Raw genomic sequence first — 21941 nt, 5'->3', positions numbered from 1 at the left:
AGTGATACTGAATAATTCAAGTCACTACTAAACTTCACAATGTCATTTCTGCCAAACATATCTGACTTGACCAAGATTTGTCATTAAGAGTTAAGGGTTAGGCCATTGAACTCTACGCAATCTGCTCATCTTCTAAATTCCAATCACTGAGATATTAATTATATATGAAAGCTACATGTTTATATTTGCAGTTAACTCTGAGAGCTTGCCTTAGTTTTTTTTTTCTAATCCTTTGCAACAACATCATCAACAACAAAATTTCTGTACAATTGTTATCATTTCTGTCTCTAAGGAGAAAAAGGGCAATATAACACCCAATAAAGTGAAAATTTATAATCTTTTAACTCGTGTAATTTTGGTTTCTGCTTTTTCAGTGGTATTCTTGGCCATAAAGTATCTAACCACATCAATAAACTATCCAGTGATGAAGCTAAATGACATCAAAGCATATTTATATGCTTTAATTAAGTAGAAAAGAGTAATTGAAAGGCAAAGGAAAAATATCAGTGTATAATGGTCTTAAGATTTGTTGGTATAATTGTGCTAACAAGGACAAGAAATGTGCATTGTTGGGATTTTTGCTTTTATTGGATTTCCCAGTCTTTTCAAGTGTTCAAATTACATAGCAGGCTGGGCCAGCTCTCCTGAGTACACTGATGTCATTACAATAATTTTTTAGCATTATTATTAGTTATAATAAAAATCACAAGAATTATGATTTTAAAACTCCAAGAATCAACATTCAAATTCTATTTTCCTAAGACACATATAAAATGTAAAGTAAGATGGCATCCTTTAGGTACAATGAAGGAAGGCAGCTAGATATTTTACTAAATGTCAGGGAAGAAACAAATTGTAATTACAATCATGCCATGCAAAACCTGCAAAATGTTTTAGTAAATTTGAAATTGCATTTTTAAATGCTCAGTATCCTATATTTTGTTTCTCTCAATAAAATACAGCTTTGGTCAGATTGGCATTTTTAGGGAAAAATGCATATTAATTTTTATTCTAAAAAATGTCTTTCAGGTTGCTACTTTCTGGTTTCTTCAAATCATTTTTTCCTGTAATGAAAGGATACTTTAATTACGTCTCTATCAACTCTATGAAATTACTCTTTCTGTCAAGAACATTTATTTTTTAATTCACTTTTCTGGCCAATTCCAAGTGGTAAAGTGTCTGAAGTCCATCCTTGTTTATTCTTGAGTGACACATTTTGGATCTGAAGCTCTAATTCTTACTTAAGTAAAAAATTTTTTCAGAAAAGGAGGCAGCACATGCAAATTGGGTGCTCAGAGTCCAAATCCTTCTTCCACTTCCTTTGTGCCATTATCACAGCATTTGGTATTATGAATATGGTTCCTGCATTTAAGCAGTGACTTATACTTCTTTTCCACAATAAATTTAAGAAATACTCATTTTGTATTTGGGGCCTATCAACTATGACCACAGTCCTACTGCTGTATATGGTGGCAGAAAACTTCACCTGAAATACCTACCAGCAGGAATCCTGGGGGGCAAAGATCCTCCCCCTGGCACTGGATGCGGGGCCTGGATGCTATTTAAAAACCCTGCCCTCAGGAAGCTGGGGCAAAACGCCTCCACCCCAATGGCCGGGAAGGATCCTTTTAAGAGATAAAAATTGACATTAATCAAAGTCTTCTTTATGGACAAGCATTGATCATTTACATGGAATAAAACCTAAAATCAACAAAGACATCACATTTTACAAAGAAGTTATAAAATTAAAGGGACAGAATACATTTTTACTCATAAATTTATAAAATCAACTTAGTGTCTTGAAAAGAAAGCTACTGAACTAGTTACAATCAAAGAGGGTTAGAAGCATCAGAGTGCTAGATAAAAGTACTAAACCTACATTTAGAACATAAAGCTGTGCTATGGAATAATAAAACGGATATAAATGCTAGTCATTGATGTTGTTTATTTGCAGAATTCACGCCCACATGAGTTACAGGCATGCAGAAAATAGCCATGATAAGATCTGATATATGCTGCATCAACAGGAGCAGTGCTTTACTTTAGGTCTATCTCTATTAGTGCTTAAAATAAGGAAAACTTTTACATCATGCAGTAATTATATATTTTTGCAACAGGGACAAGAACATTGATGGACGCAATTATTAATTTGCTATACTTTTCCATTAGGGACAAGACACGAGAGTTTGCAAAGGTAAAACCACATGCTTTTTCATTTTTAACAAGGATATTTTAAAGTAAATAAAAAGTAAGCGGCTTGGAAATTTATCCATAAAATTATACAATGAATCATAGAACAAAAGAATGTCAGAACTAAATAACAGTGTGGAAATCATCTAGTTAAAAACATTCATTTCAGATCAACAAACTGAGGCCTAAGGAGGGGACTCACTGCCACGTGGTTGGTAGACTACCAGGACAAACTCTTCCCACCCTAGACTAAAAATAAATCATGAATACATTCTTAGTTGGGAGATTGTTATCCTCTGAATATGAGTTAGAAACTTTGCACTTTGGAATAGTAACATCATAATTTGGTGTCTTAATAACCTCAAGATCCTAAAATCACTCAGAAGAAAATTTAATACACTTGCAGTATCAGTGAATGGGCATCACTGATAACTGATATGGCCAATGAAAGGTAAAAATTGCACTAGAGCCCCCCCAACCCATCCAAAGAAAAAAACCAACAAGTTACACTGATGACTGTAAGGAATGTATTTCGTCCAGCCACTCTGAAATGCCTCAGGCTGCGTAGCTTCACATTTTGAATCCTGGGGTCTTTCCTTTCATGCTCAGATTTAGCAAGTTCTGTGTTTGTGAAGAGACCTCACTCTGTATCTTGACACAAATTCTCCACCAAAAATAAGTTAACATTTGAGGCTTCTTTGAACTTGGGTCAGAATTAAAGGAACTTGGTACACTATATATATCTTGCTTCCATGGAGAAAGTTATTGGTAAAGAAAAGTTCACATCTCTTAGATCTTCAGAAATGTTTTCATGAAAGAGTAAAGTTACAATGTGTATTTTAACAGGCGAGGCCCATACAGTGTGCACTGGATTACAGAAAGCTTAGGAAAAAAAAAAAAAAAAACACAGTGAATAAACTAGTTTTGTTGTTGATTCTATGAGGCCTTAGTGAAAGGGTCCTGTCAGGAAGAGCTGGAGTCCCTTGAACATGAAGAGACAGGGCAAGAATGCCAAGTGGTAAGTCAGGAAGTGCTCCCAGGTAACTCACAAGGAGTAGTGAAACAAACTTCCTTGTGAGTGCATGGAATGTTTATCATTGAACACACAGCTAATGTGTGTCTGTGTGCAATGTTTCCCACACAAGGCATTTTCCACATTGCAGTGTTTCATCATTGTCTGAGATAACACTCCTAATGAAGGTGCCTCATTGAATACCAAGTGGGGTGATCATATATTTATACAGCAGTCTTGCTTAAAGTTGCAAGAGTAATGGTATTGTTACAATAGGAAAAATAATGACGAGTGCAGATTTTATTATATGCTGTGAAAAGCAAAAATAATGGAACTTTAGCTGATTATGGATTTATTGAAGCTAAGTAATAGGAAACTCAGTTCAAGAATATTAGATCATAAAGAAAAATAATAACATAATCATGAAGAGCAAAGAAAAAATGATATAAATATGATATAAACATGATATAAATTAAAGGAAATTTGAAGAAAAACAAAAATATGTAGAGTAGTGGCTCCAAATAATGTTAATATGTTACACATTGAGATTTTTGTCTGAGTTTTTCCTGTTTTTGCCAACATTATCCAAACTGTTAACTTAGAAAAGATGCCCATTAACTTTTTGAAAGAAACTAATACAAATATTATCTTATTGCTATGATTGCATTGATTACTGTTTTTGTTGTTGTGACAGCCTGTCATAGTTAATAGCTTTCATTTTCCTAAGCTTCCTGCATCATTCATAATAGCTTTGCTATGTTTCTTTACCATGGGTAAAACGGTCTTTTATCTATTATGGCATCTCTTCCTTAAGGAATTGTCATTTTTCACAGCTGAAAAAAACAAACAAAATAGAAAGACTGGCGTACACGAATATATATTCAGGTGAGATATTATGTGATAGTAATGCCTTATCATTTTTCTCTTTAAGGTCAGTTATATCAACAGAGACTGCACGAAACACTAAAGTAAGTTTTCGCAATTTATTCAGGAAAAACAGCAATTCTTTGTTATAATTCCCTTGTTTCTTAATCCACCAGGTGTTAAGTTTTGGGGTTTGATATAAATTAGTTTTAGTCTGGTTTTCCCAATTGCTTAAGTTGCTAACTCTCTCTGCCTGTTTTCTTTTAACTAACTGTGGAATTTATTATTCAATGATATTGTAGCTAAAAGGTAAATGAAATCTAAAATGTGTAGCAGGAGCAATGTCCACTTCCATGAATATTTTGTTTTTAGTTACATTCCGCAGAGTATTTGTGAATATAAATTAGATTTTATATGTAATAAGAATATTCCTCTAGCTGTTACAAGTTCAAGACATAAAATGTGTCATTTCACATACACTTTTCTAAAACTCTGATTTTGATTCTCTCCTTAGTGCAGTGGTTCTCAACTTTTGTGGTAACTTTCCCAGTAGGGAGAGTTGCAAATTAGGACTGAGGAAAGGCATTCCCAGTATTTAGTGAGTGGAAGGCTCAAGTTGTTGAAATACGTGGTATACTCGCTGCAAAAAAAATTTAAAAAGTCTCAAAATGCTACTAGTACCCACTGACAAATCCTATACATGAGTAAAGAATTATTTATTATTTTTTTTTAAAAGGTTGCTAGTTAATAGGTCATGTAATGAGACAGTGGGAAAAAAGCAGAAGCTGACATGGCCTGCATGCTTCCCTCTGGCTTGATCAACTGAGGAAGCATTCTGATTACTCAGCTGATCTGACGGTAAACTGGCCTACAGCATAACCAGTCTTCAAATCATCCTAAAATATATATATTTAACACTTAACTAGGGGTGTCCAATCTTTTGGCTTCCATGGGACTCATTAGAAGAAGAATTGTCTAGGGCCACACATAAAATACACTAACACTAATGAGAGATGATGAGCTGAAAAGAATAAAATAAAATAAAAAGAAAAAAATCATAATACAACCTCATAGTATTTTAAGAAACTTTAGGAATTTGTGTTGGGTCACATTCAAAGCCATCCTGGGCCACATGAGGCTCCCAGGCCACAGATTGGACAAGTTTGAGTTAAACTCTAGGAAACAAAATATCTTTTAAAATTTGATATTGTAGCAATCTCCCTTAAATAACTCTATGTTGTAAATTAAGGATCATTAAACATTTGTATATGCAACAAACCTGCGCATGTATTCCTTTATCTAAAATAAAAGTTGAAATTATAAAAATGAAAAGAAATTTTCACATGTGCTTAACAAATCAGCTCTGAAGGCAAATTGTCAAAAAAAATTTTATGTAAAAGATAACAGGTTAACAATGAGCTTAAACTGTTTGTGCCTCAATTTCATCATCTGTAAATTGAAAATCATAACTGACTCTAATGGGCTGTTCATGAGAATTCAATGAAGCAAATGACTATAAATATAAACCATTGTTATTATTTAACAGTCTTAGTGTTTCTCTAAAAAGAAAGCTTTAAGCATAAAATTGAAATAAATTGATAAAATTTCCTAATGCAGATTCCCTCACATATATATACAAATTCCTCATAGAAAATATTTCCTTCTTTGAAGATTACATATTAAATAATTTACTTTTGATGGCAAAAAGTTTAATAATAAGGATAATATCTCTATAATATAAATGTTTGATATATGACTTCTCCAAATTATTTTCATTAGGTTGCATTTTTGCAAATACCCATTAAGATCTATGAGTAGACAATAGATACACTGATTTAACAAAAGACAGAAAATTTAGAATTGGCAATTTGAAATACGTGCACACATATATGTGCTTGAGGAGGTGCAGGAAGATTACTTGTTACTATGTTTGGTCCTCTTCTGTTACACCTTGTTCAGTAATGAGTTTACTTATTACTAGTGCTTTCCAAAATTGGGTAGGGGGGTATACCAACAGAGTGCATGGAAGATGGGCATTAGAAAGAAAATACTTAAAATTCCATTTATATTTATGCTTTTCCTCATCCTTTAGTAATTACTATGTTTATGTATTTTTATAAATACATATAATAGCATACTAGTTGATACAAATAAATTATAAATAAAATATACTGATAATATCACCTGTAAAACTTGCTCAAACATTTTTATTGTTGGATGTGTGTGATCAGGGAATTTTGGTGATCACTTATCTAAGTAATAAAACAGTGAGAAAAATGCCAAAGTAAGAATGAAGCAAATAATTTACTTCAAGGACTTGAATAATCAAGGCAAAGTTTTAATTTTACCTGGCCCAACACCATGATCCTAGAAGACAATGTTGCTTCTTACATAGTGGTGTTCAACCTTGGATATTCATTAGAAAATACATAATAAAGGCCCAAGTAAGCAAATAGAATGTGGAAAATCAATTTCTTCAACTCCTAAAATGAGTCATTCATCAACTGCATTATGAAAATAAGGATGGTATCCAAAAAGAGGAGGCCACAGAAAATCACTGGGAGCACTCTTAAAGTTACAGGTTCCACCCATATCATAGCAAACCTGGCCATAAATATGTAGCATTTTATGTATGTTGTGCCTGTTTGTAGTGTGATTATCATGTGAAATCAAGTATTGAAATAAAATGAACTTCCAGTCAGACCTAAATTGTTAAATTTTGCACCAATAATATGTAAAGTGAATATTATTTTGAAATATTTTTATTTCATCCTTTATTTTATATTTTGTATATTTTATAATAAACACAAAACAATAATAAATAAGGCAGAACATACATATGATTTACAAATGAGTATTCATACAGTGTAGAGTTTGGGCCCAAAATGTTTAATGATAGGAACATGAACAACAATTTGAAGAGGTGAAAATAGAGGGTATGCATTCAGAAGTAAGATAGTTTTCTTTCTTTTTTTTTTTTTTTTTTGAGACGGAGTCTCATTCTGTTGCCTAGGCTTGAGTGTAGTGGGGTGATCTTGGCTCACTGCATTCTGCCTCCCGGGTTCAAGCGATTCTCCTACCTTAGCCTCCTGAGTTGCTGGGATTACAGGTGCCCGCCACCATGTCCGGCTAATTTTTGTATTTTTAGTAGAGACAGGCTTTACTATCTTGGCCAGGCTGGTCTCGAACTTCTGATCACAGGTGATCCGCCCACCTCGGCCTCCCAAAGTGCTGGGATTGCAGGCAAGTGCCGCCGCACCGTGCCCTTTCTTTATACTTGAGTATCCAGTATTGAGTTCTGTAACTGGCACATAGTAGCCACTCCCTTACTGTGTTTTGGATGAACTATGGTACCTCTGAGCTACAGTAAGAATAACTTCAAAGTTTAAAGATAACCTAGTCTATTGAACCTAATGCAATGCCAAGGGCTACACTCCCTAAAGAACACTCATTCCTGAAACTTCAAACCTTATCTATCTATCAATCAATCAATCATCTATCTATCCATCGATCTACCTACCGACCTACCTACTATCTATCTTGTGTCTCCTATCTAATTTCACTTATCCTCACTGTGTCAGACTGTGTGTTTCCTTCCACTCCTTGTGTAACTTCTATTTTCTTTCCTACATGCCTCTCTTTTTTTTCTAGTTATAGTAATTTATAACATTATACATTATTTCCTTCACTAACAGAAGTAAGACCATAAACCTGTTATGTTTGAGCAAATGCTTCTTTGTTTTCTGTGATGGTGGATGAAGTCAGAGATTCAATAAGTCTACATCGCCAGTGAGGAAGACCAATAACAATAAGAAACATGTAATGTAAAGCATTGGAAGAATGCATCTTTTACTCCATGGAGACCTTTATTTCGCGTATCCTTAACTGATGACATGCAGTCTTGGACAGACTACACTGCTCTGCCTACTTTGGTAAAGAAAGGATTATTACTGCCTCATTGTGATGCATGAGGTGGGACGGCTGGGAGTTCACTGTGGTCTCCTCTAATGTGACCAGAAGATGCACAGATTTGGGTTTCAATAAATGCAAGTTGAGTGAGTGGATATATAAATGATCAAATAAAAAGTGACAAATTGCTACTTAAGCAAATACTTTGCTAGGATCTAAGGAAGTACACTGCCTGCTCAACTGCTTCCTAGGCCAAGAGCAACTTTCTATAGCTGGAAGGGAGCTAATTTTCAATTTGGCTTAGAATGTGAAAAAATAACTATTCATGAATAACTTACTAATTTATCCTTTTATCCATTCACTGACTTATTAATTTATTCCATAAATATTTATTGCCACATCTTTTTTTTTAACCTATGACACACATTTTTAATACAAAAAAATAGAAAATCAGATAATTTTTGATATGACAATATTATTTTCAGGGACTGATTCTGACTAATCCAAAGATGCGATCACAGAACTTTGTCCATTATCTAAATTCTTGTAACTGGACATGTCCCTACAACTACATTAGTGTTTTCCTCTTCACCTGCACACTAACCCCAATCCAGATTGTTCAGCACTAAATACAATTAAAGATAATATGACCATTATTGTTTTATTCTCAACTTAAAAAAAATCCTTCAGCCAGGCGCGGTGGCTCACGCCTGTAATCCCAGCACTTTGGGAGGCTGAGGCAGGAGAATGGCGTGAACCCGGGAGGCGGAGCTTGCAGTGAGCCGAGATCGCGCCACTGCACTCCAGCCTGGGCGACAGAGCGAGAGTCTATCTCAAAAAAGAAAGAAAGAAAAAAATCCTTCAAGTAACTGTAATATGGATCCTATAGATATTTCATTCCCTTGTTGTTCAATAGGACACAATAAATGTATTGGAACAGAAAGTACAGTTTCATGGCTAGATTTTTATGAGGTATTTCTTTAGTGCTTTTACAAATAAATGTTCAATTCCCTGAGTTATTTTAAAATCTTTTGGACTTGTAGAATGTGCGTCATAAAATTATGGTTGCTATAAATTATATTTTAAAACTATAGCACTAACGAGGAGAATTACAATATTTTGGAGTTAAGATATATTGAAAGATAGGTTTTAATTTGTATTTAAAATAGAAGTACTTTGACTTTTTAAAAGCAAGTATCTTAAATGCCTGAAGTTTCTCACCTGCAAAATGCTGAACTTGGACTGTAACTTTCCTAAGTTTCCTTTAAGCTCTAAAAGTCTATTTACATAATTTTTATTCCATTTGCTATGCTGAATGAAGCGTGTATTTCCCTAAGTGGAGGCTGTGACCAGTGGTTTTGCCTCTGCTTATATTGAGTGGAACCTGAACTCTTAATTACTGAAAAAGTGTCCTGAATAAATCTACAATCTGCTAATACATCCATCATGTTTAGTAATAAAAATGCCTAGGTTTGAGGTCAGGTAGAACTTTGAATTCTGACTCTACCATTCACGAACTGATTAAACTTGGATAAGTTATTTATCTTCTCTTTCATTCAGTTTTCTCATTTGAAAAATGGAGTTAATAATAAACATATTGGTTTATCGTGAATCACAGGAGAACTGCCTATTAGTGGTTGGCAGTAAATGTTCAATACATGGGGATAAATATTTTCCTCCTTCTCCTTCATGGAGACCATTTCATGTCTCCGCGCCTTCATGACCTTTCCTCCCTCTGGAAGTCCCTTGTGGTTTTGGCAGGTATCACCGCCCCTGTCAAAACGTGCTTGACATAGCTGGATAAAACTTATTTGCTATTCTCTCCTCTGTTCCTCCATATAATTTTAGGTATTATAATAAAGGCAGAAGTCTATCATAGCGGCAATATTTGTTTGTCTACAATTTCATGGTACCAAACTCAAATGCCTTTAAGGGTTCGTCAGGTGCAATAAGTAAGTATATCAGGTTGATGACAAAGGCATTCTGTTATCCTGAAAGGTGAAAGCTCTAATGACAATGAACTCCAATGTTTTTTAAAAACACTGCAGATATCAAATAAAACACATCCCTTGGATGATCTCAGCCTGTAGGCTGCCAGCTGGTGACTTTTGGCTTACACATTCGTCTTTCCCACTAGGCTGCGAACTCTTAAGAATAAGGAATGAGTTGTGTATGTCTTACTCTCCTTGACGTGCCCAGTCCCAGATCTTCTGCATGGCAGGAGCTCAAGGTAATATTTATTGAGTTGAATTAAAATCATCTTTATATGAACAATACAAAGGTAGTTTGACTTTGTAAAAATAACAGACTGAGTTTTCTCAATGTCAGAGCTCTCAAAACGATGTATACTCAAATACTATAAATAGCATCAAAAATATATATAACTATTAATGTTCAATGAAATGGGGAACTTTCCACTTTATATGCTTAGGATGACCCAGTGTTCAGGGATCAGGGGCAGACTAAATTTCCAAAACTTCTAAAATTCTAAAGTCCTTTTATCTAAGAAGTGATAGAAGGGTTGCGTGAACTTGGAAAAAAACATGTCCTTCCAATTAGCCACCATACAGGCTACTTTGGTTGGCAGATTCCTACTGAGCTGTTTTTTCCCAGAGGTCAGACTTTTAAACTATGTGTTTTTTAAAAAACAGTTTTACACCTCAGATGCCAAGGAGTCAGCTAAGGCGTTGTTAAGCAGCATTTATCAACATGTATGAGAGCTAGATCTATTTAGCTCTGCAGCCAAAGTATGCTATGTATTTAATATTTATGAACTGTGGGTATATCTGTCACATTATTCAAGTGAGGTCTGCACTTTTAGCACACTAGATAAAGAGGTCATGAAGCAGGCTGCATCTGCCTCTTTGTAATTTTCCAAAGCTGCCCATAGACCAGACTGGCCATTCATTGCTAGTATGAGTCTTGCTGTTACATATATCACATTGTCCCTTTCTCATAAACAAAGTTTAAAAGAGAATGTTCTGGATTTAGTTTTACTCACGGATATAACAACATGCTTGGCAGCACTATCTACGAACAAATGTTTTAATACATATCAAACATTTTTCATTTAAGGCTATGTAAATGCCTTTCAAAGTGTTCTTAGCTGTTTCAGGTCAAAATGGCATCTATATGGTGTGGTTGAGATGGCAGGATAATTTGGTTAATTTCCATGTTACTATTTAATAATTACTGCTTGATTGGTTTTGTAGATGATCAGGGAACACAATTAGTCTTGAAAATATTTGAAAGCAGCCAAAGAAAATGAAACTAAGCAAGGCCCTAATATGACTTCATGTCAACTCTCATATGATAAATGTATGACATGTATGCAATGGTACTGGTGGTAGGGTGGTGGTGGCAAGATATGTCCACTTTTCCAGGTAGTTATTTTTTGCATGAGGTAAGCACATGGGATTTCCTTCCACGTCTCTACTTGCAAACATACATGGTATAAACACTTCAGTGGATGCTTCCCTGAGTCCTCTCAGTTTAGATTATGTCACTCTTCAGTTAAAAAATTCCAAAATCTCCCTACTGGTGAGTATACAACCAAAACGTAAGAATGGTTTCATGGCTGGGCATGGTGACTCATGCCTGTAATCCCAGCACTTTGGGATGCCGAGGCGGGCGGATCACCTCAGGTCAGGAGTTCGAGACCTGTCTGACCAACATGGAGAAACCCCATCTCTACTAAAAATACAAAATTATCCGGGCATGGTGGTGCATGCCTGCAATCCCAGCTACTCAGGAGGCTGAGGCAGGAGAATTGCTTGATCCGGGGAGATTGCGGTGAGTCGAGACTGTGCCATTGTACTCCAGCCTGGGCAACAAGAGCAAAAAAACCTGTCTCAAAAAAAAAAAAAAAAAAAAAAAAGCCTTCAGAATCCTTCACATTTTCCTGCAAACATGCAGGAAAATACATTGTTATTTGAACGTCTTGTTCACTCCTTCTAGCACAAAGAGAGAATACCCCATATTGGCCTGACTCATTCTAAATACACTGCTCAAGTGCCACCTCTTCTAAGAGGCTTTCTATTTGGCTGCTGCTGGAATCGTCTTGCCCTCATCTGTGCTCCCTCAGGAGGCAGCAAAGCTGCAATGGGAAGAGCACAGGTGTGGAGCCAGAGGGATCCAGCTTCAAAACTTTGCTGTGCATAGCTTGCTGCATGACCTTATGCAAGTCGCTAAACTCCCTGAGCCTCAGTTCTCATTTTGGTAATGTGTGGGAAATTGGATGTTATGAGGACAATTATACAAAATAGTGTTTATAAAATGCCTGGCACAAAATAGACCCAAGTAAGAACTTCCTCTGTGGCTCTTTTCTCTCTATCATGTGTAACATTATCACGTTTTTACTTGTAGTACAGGTATTTCTTTTCATGTGCCTTACAATAAATTATTTGAAGAAGCTTCTCATTTTAATACGTCAATAGAACTTGGCATAGTATGTTGCATATAGGGGTTAATTGTAAAGGTAACATTTAAAAATGGGAATTACAGCATGTACCCATGTTTTGCTTCTAAACTTCCTTTAAACTTCTAAAAGTAAAATGACAACATTCATGCAAGATAGTGAAAACATCATTTGAGTCCTAAAATTGTTCTGACAAGTCCCTCTTGATATCTCATATATTCCTTCACTCCCAGACAGATTGGTGAACACTGAGTAATACAAACAGCCAGACATAGGCCACACATATACTCCCCAACATTTATCCCAGGGTTGCATATGTGCCTTCTCATTTATGTATTTAAGAGACAGACAGAGAGACGATCTTGAGGGTGGAGCAATTTGGACTGCTTCTGTGAGCATGAAAGACAAGGGAAGCACATAGGTAGAGATGCTATTCGGTGAGGGAGAGACTGACTCAGCATTCATTCTCTGCGGGCCTAACTCTCCTATACAGGAGCCGGCCAATTTCACCTCAAGTATGGCCTTGAAGCAAAGTAATAACAGCGTGCTGGGCTCTATTTTCAAATAAGATCGTAAGTGTGAAATGGGTTGGAAAGAGGCAGGCATTATACAGTTTCAAATAACTTCTAATTTTTAGTGAGGCTATTCCTTTTTGTAAGCTGGATGCCAATGAGGCCTATATTCACCTAATTTTCAAGTCTGATATGAGACAACACGCATTCCTGATAATAGCGAGAAAACGGAAACAGACTCAAAGAAGCCTGATTTTATGACTGTTTAGTCACATTAAAACTGGGCATGTTGAGACTGCCTGGAATAATATCTCCATTCACATCTTCCAACCCCTTGCTGTGCCACCATTTTCAACTCTGTTTATCATTAGGCTATCCTTGAAAGGCCATTAAACTGAGTTCAAAATGAGGACCCAAATATATCCTGTTCCATAAGAATGCTGTTGAAGGAGAGATAAGGAATTTACAAAGAGAAAAAGTGAGGGATAAAAAGCAAGCAGGTGTTGTTCACTGCTGAAAATGCCCCTACTAATGTATTTTTCAGCGACAGTTCCAAGGCAATTTCAGACCCTTGTATCATTAGATTATTGGTTCACTTAACATACATGCTTTTAATTTCATTTTAAACATTGGCTTGGATGTAAATTTGGGTAGTTTGCTAAAATGTTCCACTAGGGATGGCGAATGATTATAGCTTCTTAGATACAGTGACAGTGTGAGAGAAACAGTAGCTGCTGACGTGATATATGTGGAGAGGAAAACATTTGGAAGCAGTTTGAGTGCATTTTATTTCTGCACGGACTCTTTGGGCACCCAGCCACTTTCAAAGCATTATTTAACAAATTATGGCACCACAAAAACTACTTTATGCCCTAGATGTTAGTTTCCAAAACAGGATCCAATAAATGTCTGAAGTTTTAATATCCAAGAGAATAGGACTGAGTTAAAATTAAAAGAACATCTGTATTTGCAAGTGAAAAATAAAAACTTATTGTTTCAAAGTATTATATTCAATTTTATTGCTATTTAAATAGGTTTATTTTATATACATACTGTTGTGTTAATAGTTTGTTTGTTTTTTTTTTTTAAAGATGCTTGTTTGTTGATATTTTTAAGGGGCTAACCCATTTTACTATATGATGGTAAATTTATACTTGATCTTAACCAAAAGGCCGAGAAGCTATATATGACAGTAAATTTTACAGTTTCAGAATTTAGAGGATAGTGATGCTGTTTTGTTTATATTTGACTTACAAAAAATCCAAACAAAATAACTTTCTCGTTTACCTTTTACATAGTGGTGCATGTGTTCTGCAGTGGTGCAAATAATGGTGCAGTCTTATTGTCTGAGGCTGTGGGTAAATATTGAGTCATATGAATCACCCTATGATATCAATAAGGTAGGGCCAGTGGAGAATGAGGGAGAGGAAAGTACACCCTGGAAGGAAGCTGTTCACCCATGCGAGGCACATTTAGTGTGCTGGGTGGTGTAATTTACTAAATGGCACGCTGGTGCCCTAGAAGACTTAATTCACGTCAGCTGAATGAGCAGTTGGCTCGATCTCAGTCACTGAGAGGTGCCCGTTTATACTCAAAGTCATATACATTTCAGATCGAATGTGTCTTAATTGAGTATATATACCTTCCAGGTAATCTGGGTATAAGGCTGGGAATAAAAAAATGAGTGCAGCCTAATTAGAAAGCCCCATTTAAACTTACTTTTCAAATCACATCTTTACAGCACTAAGGGGCAGATACCTAAGGAGATAACATACTTTCAAGAAAGAAAAAATCAAGTGACAACATTATTGCTTAAATTTAATCACAAACCTTGAGTTTGGAGAGAGTCCCAGAGAGTTTGTATTTAGGTATAGATTTAGCTATAATCTAGCAAACTGTATTTATAGAAAAGAATTGCTGGCAAAGATAAATACTGGGTAGTGAAACAGGCTTATCAAGAAATAAACAATGAAGAGGAGATAAATTTTTAGGTTAATGGCATATATTGATAGACCAAAGAAAAATGGTTGTATAAGGGCACGCGTTCATGTGTGTATGTGTGAGTGTATTATTTAAGAGTATTGATTGGCCAAATTTTTAACACATTCATACACAATAGACAAGTGTATAAGACTGTTATAAAAATTCAGTTGAATGAAACAGATGTTTTAGTTCCCTGAGATTTTTTAAATTTATGATGCATATCCAGTATAAAAAGTAAGAATAATCTCCACTATTTGAAAATCTTTAGTCTGAAAAAATCTTTTTAAAAGACCAAATCAGCCCCTAAAGTACATGGCAAGGTATCCTCCAAAAGGAACAACCTCAGTTCATACTGGATAATTGAGGAAAGTCCTATACCTCTAGTCATGACTTGACCTCATGGTGGCAGAGACGGACAGTGGCCTTTCCATACCTGTTTCTTTCATTCCAGTTTCAAAACTCCTGATGTTAAGGGCCATATGGCTGGCCAGAATAAACACCATATTTTTCCAGCTTTCTTATGCATCCAGATGAAGTTATGTGATCAGTGAGTGGAAATGGAAGTAGTGGTAGCAATTTCCAGGAAGTATCCCTGAAAGGAGGAAATGGGACTATATGTACCCCTTCCTCCTTCTTGAAAAATGCAACTTACACAACCATCCTGGGCAGTGTGCTGAAGACAGCTGCTCAGTATGTCGAAGGAACCTGGGTCTCAGAGGATCATGAAACTATCCTACTAGCTGTTGATTGCTTACCTCTGGATGTTGCTTATTTGTGAAAGGAATAATTTTTCTACTTTTTACTTGGGGTTTTCTGTCACTTACAACAGAATCTGACTCTATGCTGATAGTTTTGTTTTTCCTTTCTTAGCATTCCTGGTCCCTAAATTAACTGTGTCAATATCCTCTGATGACTCTATCTCATACTTAGATTTTGAAACAGACTTCATGGATGTAATTTTGTCTGTTCTAGCCTATTCTTCTTCCTCTATCTGGGCAATTATTTCTGAGTCTATCCACCAACCCAGATGCCACTCATCTGCCTGGATTGTTCTCAGTCTGTCACTGCATCAGAAAATGAATAAGAAATGAAGTCACATTGAAACATAACTTTCAAAGACCCAAATATTCTCTACTTCCTTCTCTTCCATTAAAAAAAAATACGGGAAAAGATAAGATTAAGAGTGATATTTACATACAACTTCTTAATTTGCTTTTAAAAGAATTTGTACTTGTTTTTTGCTTTTTCTATTATTTAGAAGTGAATAGCTAGAGATACATATTTTAACTGGTTATGTCATGAGGTACCCTGACACCTCAGTTAAGAGCATTACCTTAATAGGTAATGAGTCCTGGAGTCACTGCCTCTGACTTCCTGGAGATAACACGAAAGAGCATAAAAATTGGGAACAATTTTTTGTCAGCTCTCTCAAGACAGGGGATTTTTTTTTTTTTTAATTCATAAGCTTAGCTCAATGCCTGATGCTTAGACGCATGATGAAAAGAAAGAGAAAGAGAAAGGAAGGAAAGAAAGTTCACAAATCAATGGCTTGTGTTCCTTCACTATTAAAATTCCATCTTCAATAGTGAATATGGAAACATATTCTCTCTATTTGCTTTTCTGTCTATATCTTTACATTTGTTTACTTTGGATAAGTCTTATGCAAATTTTCTTTTCTTCCTTTGCAATTTTACTTTCCAATTCCACAACTTCCAACTCTGTGTTTACAATTTCACTCTCAATCAAATTTTAACAGTTTTAAAAGAAAAAAAGAGGCTGCAGTGGTTTTCACCTGTAGTCCCAACGTTTTGGGAGGCTGAGGCAGGAGGATTGCTTGAGCCCAGAGTCTGCAGTGGGCTGTGACTGTACCACTGCACTCCAGCCTGGGTGACACAGTGAGATCTTTTCTCTAAATAAATAAATAAGTGGAAAAGAAAAAAAAATAGTCCCCTCAATCTTATCATCCTTCTACCAATGTGGATACCTTTGAGATGTGCTTCCACATTAGCCCACACTTTTGCTATCACAACCTCACCATTATTGTAATTTCCACAAAGGTCAATGTCATGTTATCTTGTTCATTGTACCTTCCACACTTGAAAACTGATGAGTGACTGAGCTAATTTTTTTTTGTCTTGTACATTCTACCATTATGTAATAGAAACCTTTTTCTTTTTTCAAGGTTGAATTCTGATTAATAAGTGCAAACATTCCATGGGTCATCTCTAATCTAATTTTAATGTCACAGTTTTATACACGAATGAGGTTTAATTTTCATCTTTTAACAGTAAAACAAAGTCTGTAGATTAAATAAAGATAATATGCTTTGAACTTAGAAAAACAACTGGCATGCCTGGATGGAATCCTTCTTTCACTTAAGTTCTACAACCTTGAGACAACTTAAGGACAAAAAATAATCACTAACCCCCAAAATACAAGCTTGTGAAGACTTACATGCCAGTGTGCACTGAGGCCACCCTGACAGAAAATATTCTCCCAGCTTTTGAGTGTCTGCCAGGCCAGTTGATGAGTGGGATGTAAGGGAGGGGACAGGAGTGACACTCTAGTGGATTACATTGATAAACCCTTTCTTTTCTATGGTAAAATACCCATGACCAGTAGAAGTAGCTGCTCCCTGGACTAATCAAGGAAAAAAAAAATGTAATAAATAACTTTTTACAAAACCTGCAAATTTCTTGAAGCTTTATAGGATGTTTAGATAGACTTCATTTGCCATTGAACTCTTCTATAGAGAAGAGGTAATTTTTCTTGGAAAAAAATATTTCACAGAAAAATTCTGGGATAACTTCCCTATTCAAAATCCCAAATTCCTTAGGGTAGTAAAGATCTAAGAATCCCATTTCCCTTAGCCTACCCCTTCACTCCCCACACTGTTTCTTATCTTCGTGAAAGGACTTGACCATTTAGCTAGTTGCTAGATTGGAAACTCGAGGTTCATTTAGACCACTTCCTCAGAGTCATCTGCTAAGCCCAAGTGATGGTGTCCTATGGTTTCTGTGTAGTGAAAACCTGTCTTTCTTAGTTACCCTCTTTCTTCTATCTGCACTACAATTACACAGCTTTATATAAGTCTACCTATATGTTTTACTCTGGATTATTGCTATCACTTTTTATTGACTTCCCTGTCTCCAATTTAATTTCCGTGCCTATATTTCCCCCTTATATTCAGCTGGCAGATAAATATTTCTTTAATGCGAATGTGCCTGTGTGATTTCCCTGCTTAAAACCGTTCAAAGGCTCCCCACGTATTTAAAAATAATACTTATGATTTATATCACACTATAATACACAAACTATTCTTATTAACATTTAAACAGCTTAGAACAATGACAATTCCTTTTCCCATTCATCTAATCCCAGCCCTCTGCTGTCATCATTTTGATATGTAACCTCTCAGATTTTTTTTTATGCCAGGAATGATTATACACATAGATATGAAAATGAATAGTTTTGCTTTGTGAATTTTTAAAGTAAATGAGATTACTCTCTATATACTGCACTTAACTGGCTTTTGAATGTTTAAACTTGATTACATGTTTTGGAGACCTCTCATGATGTTAATCTACCTCCTTCTTTACACTGCATCATAATGTTCACTAGTACATATATACACACAAATTTATCCAACCATTTTCTTCCTGATGAGTATTAGGTTATTGCATATATATCCAGAATAGTTATACAGACATGGAGTTCCTGAGTTAAACAATATGTGCATTTAAAATATGCTTCCAAATAGTGTACCAGAAGTCTATATCAATTTAAATTATTATCAAGAGTAAATGATAATGTTCTAATTTCCTATGCTCTTATTAACACAGACAGCATCACTGTCTTCAATTTTTACTAGATGGGTTAAAAAAGTGATCTAATTTTGTTTTTTGTGTTTTATTTATTCATTAAATTAAATTTGAGATTCAGGGGGTACATCTGCAGGTTGGTTAAATGGGTGTATTGCATAATGTTGAGGTTTGGGCTTGCAGTGACCCCATCACCCAAATAGTGAATATAGTACCTAATAGGTAGCATTGAACCCTCTTCCCCTCCTGCTTTTGGAGTCCCCAGTGTCTATTATTTCCAAAACTTAATTTTGGTTTTAATTAACATATCACTGGCTACTAGTGAAATTAAATATATATTTTCTTTTTTTCATTAATCATTGTATTCGTTTTAAGAAAATTAGCTGCTCATATTTTTGTCTCATTTTTATATAGTGGGGTCTTTAAAAATGATTGGTAAGAATTCATTATATAATTTCATAGTAGTCTTTTGTTGAACAAATATTGCACTATTTTCCCCTATGTTTGCCTTTTCTCTATTGCTTATTTTTCAATTGTCAGTCTCTCTGGTCACATCTCTGAAAACTGGCTTCACACAGCTCTGACTTCCACAATAAGAAAATGCTAATAGGTCTATAAGCCTTTTCTCTTTTACATCTGTGTAGCTTTTCCTTATATGTGTTTCCTGCTAATAACACACAGTTTCTTTGCCTGTCTAACCCACAGTTTACTCATCCTTCAAGACTCTGCTTAAGTGTTACTCCCTCTAAGAAACTTTCTTTTATTCAAATAGGTCCAGTGGGCCTGCCCTAAGCCTCATTCATTCATCTACCACATATTAGTGCACTTATGCTTTTAGCATTCTATTAACTGCTCAATATATGTTTGTTGACTGAATGACTTTATAAATTCAGCCTTTAGGATAGGTTATTAAAACAATTTCTCTATTTGATAATAAAATTTAAATTTCTCCAAGAGGAACTTACAAATTTTTCTCAAACCAATGAAGTAAAAACTTTTTTCTGAGTTGCTTAAATAAAGAGAAAGAAGGTGAAAAGTGACTGGGTCCACATTACATGATAATAGATATATGTCAATAGATAAAACGAAAGAAGAATATCATAGCTATCATTCAAGCAAGGGATCTTAGAATTGGGAGGAGCCTGGACATCCTGGACATCCTGGAACTATTCTATTTACATCCCTGTGACTAAGTTCTGTGCCTACCTGTTTTATTCTGGGTTTTCTTGATTAATATTAAATCAATACAAAATTTGTCTTCAGGAAACATTAATTTATCTTCCATTCATTTGGTCTTAATTTTGGCCTCTGAATTTGCATGTGGCAATACAAATGATAACTGAAGAGATCTATTCTTTTCCTTTCCATTTTCTACCTAAATTTTTGACTGTAGGCTAAACATATCTTGATCTATCAGACACTCATTTTTAAAAAATCTCATCATACTGGTTACTTTACTTTTGGATAAATTATACCTTAATAAAGCCAACCCTAAAATGGATAATCTGGAACTGATCACTGTATACCAGATGTAAACTGCCCAGAGTAGACTGTAAAACAACTCTTTAATTTTTAAAAAAATGGTCTTCTTGTCAAATTATAGCAACCTAAAATGCAGCTAGCTTTTTTTGTGTTAGCCAGGTCACACCACTATCTATTATTGCACTTGTGGGCAACCAAAGCTTTATTCGACTTCATATAATCTAAAAGCACACTGCTTTGTATTTATTTTTTTAGGTTCCTCTGGCTAACAGGCCTTCATCAGGCATAATGAATTCTTTGTACAAAAGAAAGAAGCAGATTGAGAAACCCATTAACACCATACTGTAAATAATCCAGCAATTACCATATCAAGTCATTTGGAGGCATAGTTATTCAACGCAGAAACAGTTGTTACCAAAAATCTGCAATAAGAGTTTAGCATTATTCTTTACTAAGAAACTTGACTATTTTCTTGCCTTTTGCTTAATTCAACAGTGTCATACATATAATGATATGATACGTTTTCTATGGATTTTGTTAAGATGTATGTAGGAAGAAAGTCAAAAATTCAACCAAGTGTAATCAAAGAGCATGAGCTTTGGAGTCAGACAGACATGAATTCACCTCGTGACTTTGCCACCTACAAGTTGTTTGATACTGAATAAGTTATGTAATATTTCTGATTTAAATTTCCTTATTTGGAAAATGAAAAATTACAACAATTAGCCTATAGTTTTTATGAGGATTAATAAAACTACATATAAAAAAGGTATAACATACTATCTGGCACATAGTAGGCATACAATGGGGAAACAAGGAAGATATCACCTCAGGAAAGTTGGTCTCTTCTGAGCCAGCTGTACGACAGCACAGGGGAGTCCGAAAGTAAAAATACATTACACTTGTATACTTTTCTGAGACTTAAAATCTAAGAATCAGAAGGCCAAGTGCAGTATCATTTACTATGTGCCGTATCATTTACTATGATTATACTCTATTACCTCACCAAGGGCTCATATTACCAAGAGTGCCTTATAATCCAATAAACATGCTAAAATATCAGCATAAAATAAAGACAAAAAAACAGGAAAAAGGAGCAACTAAGAGATCAGTGTTTTAGTTGACACAGGCATTAATCAGAACAATATAGATTTTTGGTCCAAGAAAACTTCTACTTTAGATAAACTGCCAAGGTAAAGAAGATAGCTTGCATATATACATACAATGCTGACCGAGGGAAAAAAGTAAAAATGGATCAAAATAACCTTTTGGTTTTATAAACAGAAAGTGGCGGCAGAGGTGTACGGAAAAGCTGATGGTGTGCTATACATTGCAATATGGCTCTTTGCCAGCAAGTTTCATTGACCTTCCACATTTCACAGTGACTCTGATGTTTATAAATGCCGCGAGGCTTGGCAATTAGTTTTTTGTGAACTGAGAATTTGCTCTTTTTTAGGTTCTTATTGTTTGATCTCAATTAAAACCTGTTTAATAGCAAATTCATGGTGAGTCAAATAACAGAAGAATTGGAGTCTAACGTGTATCTGTTTGGTGGTATTTAACAGGAAAGAGGTTTTATTATGAGTTTCAAGGAAGATTTTCTTTTGGTCTTAGGGAAATAAGATTTATGACTTACATGTAATTTTGTCCTTTGAAGGTGACAGTGTAATGAAACAATAAGAAAAAAAATGGCATTTGAGATGATAATGCAGCAACCAGGTCACTGAGAGAATGACTTTTCCAAAGGTACA

General features: G+C 35.2%; 1 protein-coding gene across 3 annotated transcripts in view; it reads right to left on the bottom strand.

Annotated features, from left to right (window-relative positions):
- The window catches only part of EPHA6 (EPH receptor A6), a 954858-nt gene that overhangs the window by 153695 nt on the left and 779222 nt on the right, over positions 1–21941 (bottom strand). For all 3 annotated transcript variants that reach the window (XM_007986130.3, XM_073009668.1, XM_073009669.1), the window contains one exon: positions 1500–1625. In XM_007986130.3, the coding sequence (XP_007984321.1) occupies positions 1500–1625 (126 nt within the window). The remainder of the gene's footprint in view (positions 1–1499; positions 1626–21941) is intronic.

This window comes from Chlorocebus sabaeus, chromosome 22 (assembly GCF_047675955.1).
Source record: "Chlorocebus sabaeus isolate Y175 chromosome 22, mChlSab1.0.hap1, whole genome shotgun sequence".
In the NCBI taxonomy this organism is placed as follows: Eukaryota; Metazoa; Chordata; class Mammalia; order Primates; family Cercopithecidae; genus Chlorocebus; species Chlorocebus sabaeus.
The sequence above is the reverse complement of the archived record's forward strand: the minus strand, read 5'-3'. Positions and strand labels throughout refer to the sequence as shown.